This window comes from Sinocyclocheilus anshuiensis, unplaced genomic scaffold (genome assembly GCF_001515605.1).
Source record: "Sinocyclocheilus anshuiensis isolate Anshui unplaced genomic scaffold, SAMN03320099.WGS_v1.1 scaffold1644, whole genome shotgun sequence".
In the NCBI taxonomy this organism is placed as follows: domain Eukaryota; kingdom Metazoa; phylum Chordata; class Actinopteri; order Cypriniformes; family Cyprinidae; genus Sinocyclocheilus; species Sinocyclocheilus anshuiensis.
Genome location: NW_015557451.1, coordinates 516,886 through 521,710, shown reverse-complemented (window position 1 = coordinate 521,710; position 4,825 = coordinate 516,886). Strand labels below are relative to the sequence as shown.

At 35.7% G+C, this 4,825-nt stretch overlaps 1 protein-coding gene across 2 annotated transcripts in view; it reads right to left on the bottom strand.

Annotated features, from left to right (window-relative positions):
* Nucleotides 1–233: 233 nt before the first annotated feature.
* The window catches only part of LOC107679265 (protein AF-9-like), a 58,266-nt gene continuing 53,674 nt past the window's right edge, over nucleotides 234–4,825 (bottom strand). For both annotated transcript variants that reach the window (XM_016474776.1, XM_016474775.1), the window contains exons 11-13: nucleotides 4,347–4,415; nucleotides 3,873–3,944; nucleotides 234–1,888 (exon numbers count right to left, since the gene is read on the bottom strand). In XM_016474776.1, coding sequence (XP_016330262.1) covers nucleotides 1,757–1,888; nucleotides 3,873–3,944; nucleotides 4,347–4,415 — 273 coding nt within the window. In that variant the 3' untranslated portion in view covers nucleotides 234–1,756. The remainder of the gene's footprint in view (nucleotides 1,889–3,872; nucleotides 3,945–4,346; nucleotides 4,416–4,825) is intronic.

Below are 4,825 nucleotides of genomic sequence, written 5' to 3'. Positions count from 1 at the left end.
AAACACTGAATTCAATCTTTTTTCAATTTGTTTTCTTTCAATTACCACAAGTTTTCTGTTACTTTGTGGAACTGACTGATCATGGGCCTCATTGATCTGAGCTTACGCACCTCAGATTTTGAGTGAACATATTATCCTAAAATTATCCACAAATAATGCTTTTTTCACTCAAAAACTAAAGTGCATACAAGATTGAATCCAAGATTTGATGAGAATATAGCATTATGAGAGATTTACAAGCAATTTTTAAAAGGCCGGGTCATAACAGGAACATCAAGTTAGGTAAAGGATATTCAGCACAGCACAAGGGATATTCAGATGATTGTATATTCACCAGCTATTCCCGTCCATTAAACAAAAACCATTCCTAACATCAATGATAAAATGTTCACTGGTCAGTAACTACACATCCACAACGACTCTGTTTTGAATTTATATCATGATCACGAACTTTCTACTGGAAGCAGTTCAGTGCCTTCCAAGAAAGGAAAGATAATCACTTTTTTTTTTATCACATATAAAGTTTATGTACACATATAAACGTTATATAATGATAACTAAACTAAAAGCTTTTTGGGCTGAAAAAATGAATCTGGGAAATAAACAATAATAAAGTGTACAAGGCATGATTTTCATTCAACAAAAACAATAAAAAAAATTCTCTGATAAATTCAAACACTTCACAGCGCCAATTATTTAGTCTAAACCCTTCTCAACCCCACCACCACCATCACCGTGTCTCCCAAAATATCTAGATTTATGGTTGGCTTATCTGATTCAACATTATAAGGAAATGAAAAGTGAATGATGTTGCTTTTGCACAAAGCACAACTTGAGGGCTACAACTCAACTGCACAATATGCTGATATTAGCCCATCAAATAATCCAATTAAAAACAAAAAAACAATGGAACTGAAAAGTTAACTGTGATCACTTCTTGATTTCCTCAGATCAACAAAGAACTCCCAAACTACAATTAAGACTTGGCTTTTTCCAACTGTTTTGGGGACAACCAATGAACAGCCATGGGAACTGTGGTCCCAAAAACAATAAATAACATTAGAGGATTCAACATTACACTTTCCTACTGCAACGACGTTAAGAAACATTTGAGATAGAGGTCACTGGATTTGCTTAAGATCCTGCCTTCTTTCAAATGAGTTTGCAGACAATGTGCAATTCATTGATTAATAGAGTTAAAAGTCTTCCTCCGTCCAGCATAATCTGAAACCGTTCATTTTACATGTACAGCATGAAAAACATTGCTTGTGATCCATAAAAACAGTGGATGTTAAGAGACGTTTCATTGCCGATGAGATGATGTTCTCAAGTGCTTGCACAAGTTTAATATAATTTGCACTTACACACACACACACACACACACACACACACACACACTTGAAACTCATACTCAATAAATAGTCAATGTGGTAAGGCAGTGTTGAAGCATGCATTCGTCACAAAAAACGTATCAAACATTCATACAATATACACAAATGTATTTTGTTTTGGAGCAAGAACATTTTTTGGCAATGTCGGATTATCAAGGCTTTTTGGGTGAAGTCCAGGTGGAGCGTAAGAATCTCCAGACTCATGTAATAATGATTTCTGAGGCCTTTCGAGAGACGAGAGGAGCTCTGGAATGAAAGCGGATCCTTTCCATTGCCTTACAAGTTTTCAATTTAGGAGAAAAAACAAAAGGAGGGAAAAAGGGAGGTGTGATTTTCCTCCTCGTGGCAGCCAGCTGCACAAGTCTTCAAGATGATCCAGAAGTCTCCAGGTAGCTTTGCAGCTTCCGAACTGTGGTTTTGTCCAGAGAGCAGAGGTCAAAGTCAAAAGTAGTGTTTGTGATGTGAAAGTGTCCCGTTTCCTCAATGAGGTTCACAATCTGCAAGAAAAAAAGAGGGAATTTGATTAAGATGGGGGGAGGGGGCATCCCTCACATTTTCTTCAGAAGACATAAAAATCGAGTTTAATCAGCACCAAAATTAGTCATTCAGCAGCATTCTCAATAATAGGTGGCCAATCCGTTCACAAAGCTCCACTGACAGTGAGCAGCCTCCGTTTGCATGATATCGCATGTCTGATATTAATGAGGAAGATGCTTTACCAAAGCAGCCTGTTATTGGTTCCAGCCCTCGCTGCTTCAGAAGAGGGACTGAATTTGGTGATTATGAAGAGAAGGGGGGCTGCAGAGTGGTCACATGAGCCGTAATGGGACCCAAACCTGATCCGTTTCACACTACAAAGCAAAAGCCGCATATGGAAGGAATTTCTTCCATTTCTCCTGAATCACAGGGAGACCCAGAGGCCTGCTAAGACATTGAAGATAGAAGTCAGCTGTTCGAACGCCTGTAGCCTGGACAAACCACCGTGGATGTACTGCTAATGGTTAAAATGTAATAAGTTTAAGCAGACAACAAACCATTGTAAAAGTTGTTGCTAATATAAGTAATGTAATTAAACATAATACAATATTTAAAAAAGAAGAAATTTATAAAATATATAAAAAACTGATGGATTATATAGTTACATGGTGGTTCCATGTTTATATATTTTTTTTATTTTTAGATATTATACATAAATGATCTTAAAAAGTTTACAATAAAATAAAATAATTTAAAAAATGTAATAAAATTTTAACCTAATTATTAACATGATGTGCAGATTATGTAATCGAATTAAAAGCAAATTAATTACACATAATTTTGGGCAAAGGAATTGCAATTAGAATTGCATACATAAGGCTATGAGATTAATGGGATTTAAAAAAAATTAAATGACACTCTAAAAATGAAACTAAAACTGCCAGTAGGTGGCAACAAGTTGCCGTCTTAATGAGTCATTCAATCATTCATTTAACCAATTCCTTCAAATGGCTGATTCATTCAGAAACAAAACGACTGAGCGACTGTCTTTATGAATGGGTCACTGAATCATTGGCTCACTCGATTCATTGAAAAACGTGGACTCATTCAGTAATAAAACACCAATGTGTGTTTCTCTGAGACGCACAACAGTTTGGCTTTGTTTGGAACTATTTTCATTGGCTAAACTATATCATATTATATAAATATAAAAACCCATACAGGGGCATTGTTTGCCCTTAAATCCTGAATTTTAGTGGCATATAACTGCATTCTAATAGGCTACATCACACAGTCATTCAATCATCCTGTATCAAGGTCATCATTTTATATTTGAGAAATAATGTCCCTCATAGAACAATTTCTTGTGGCCGGATAACAACGAATAAAGCTTGCCAATGACATCAACGAATTTTCCAATTTGTGTTAAGGGCTAATCGTGGAAGTTAATCAATGCCATATCTTATTCCGGAGGAGGCTGATTATTTCACAGAACTGCAGGATTAGCTTGATTAAGATGTACGTTTGCACCGTTTGGACCTCATTTGGGACGTCTTCCAGATTACACCACAACAGGCTTTGCAACAGAAGGGCACGGCAAATGCTTGGAACTAGAGAAGTATTGCTCTCCATTGTGTCAAAGCAAATAGGCCTCAAAGAACAGGAATTATGGGCCGCAAAGAGTTTACTTGGCAAGCACTTGAAGGAAGAGAAAACCTACTGTTACCAGTATGATTTAATACAGCCAGATATTCATTGACATGTTAATGCTGTGGGTACTAACTTTAAACTTTACAGGTTTCTAAAGTTTTAGGTAAAGCACTCAGTTTCTTTGGACATTGAGAGGGAATTTGTAAGTGTCCCTTCTCATGTTCCCTCATAAAGGGAACACAGGGAATACAGCATTGCGTCTCATGTGCAAAGGTCCCTTAGTGCAACTGTCTGTGCAGAAGTGAGTGATTTAGGAAAGCTGACTTCTGACAGTACATGCTTCTCATTTATTACCTGCTGTAATATGTGCCTTTCCCTTAGTGCCATTAGTCTTCTGTGAAGCTCAACCAGCTCATCCAAGTATGCCTGCGGATCGAGATGTTAGATTAAAAAAGGGAGACATGTTTCAGATTGATCAATCATGCTCTTACTAAATGTGGCATGTCTAAAATGTCATGCTGTCCTGCACTGCAGTGTTTTCAACTGTTTTTGCTTTTTGGACCTCAAGTGGCAAAATAAAATCTCTAAATGGTTTAATACACAGTGTGCTTACAATAAAACATTTACATGTATTAATATTACAGTGACAGGCCTAGTAGGTCATTGTGTTCATGTAGCTCAAACAGCAAAGTGCTAGCAACGCCCTGGGATTCCCAGGGAAATCATATAGACAAAATTGAATGTATATGATGTTTAAAAATATGCCATATTACATATACAATATTAATGTAATGTAGCACATATGCATTTAAAAAAATGACTGATTACCTTGTCACGGTCAATGTTTTTATTTTTGTCCATCTTTGCTTGTTTCATAGTACTCTTCACCTCGAGTATCTGCAAAATTGTCATAATTTATAAACAATATAATACATTACTATATATATATATATATATATATATATATATATATATCATCTTTCAAATGTTTGGGGTTGATAAGATTTTTTTTATGGTTTTGAAAGAAGTCTGACCAAGGCTACATTTATTTGATCAAAAATACAGCAAAAATGTGCTCAATATTGATACATTTTTGTTAATAGGGCTGGGCGATATGTCCAAAAAAATGATCACAATAACATTTTTCATGTCAATCGATACTGATAATTATTACAATACATTTCAAATCTTTATTTCTTTCAAGTTTAAAGGCAGATTTTTGCTCCTAACTGAAAGCCTAAACTGTGGTTTTAAAGGAGTCATATGATGCGATTTCAAGTTTTCCTTTCTCTTTGGAGTGTTACATG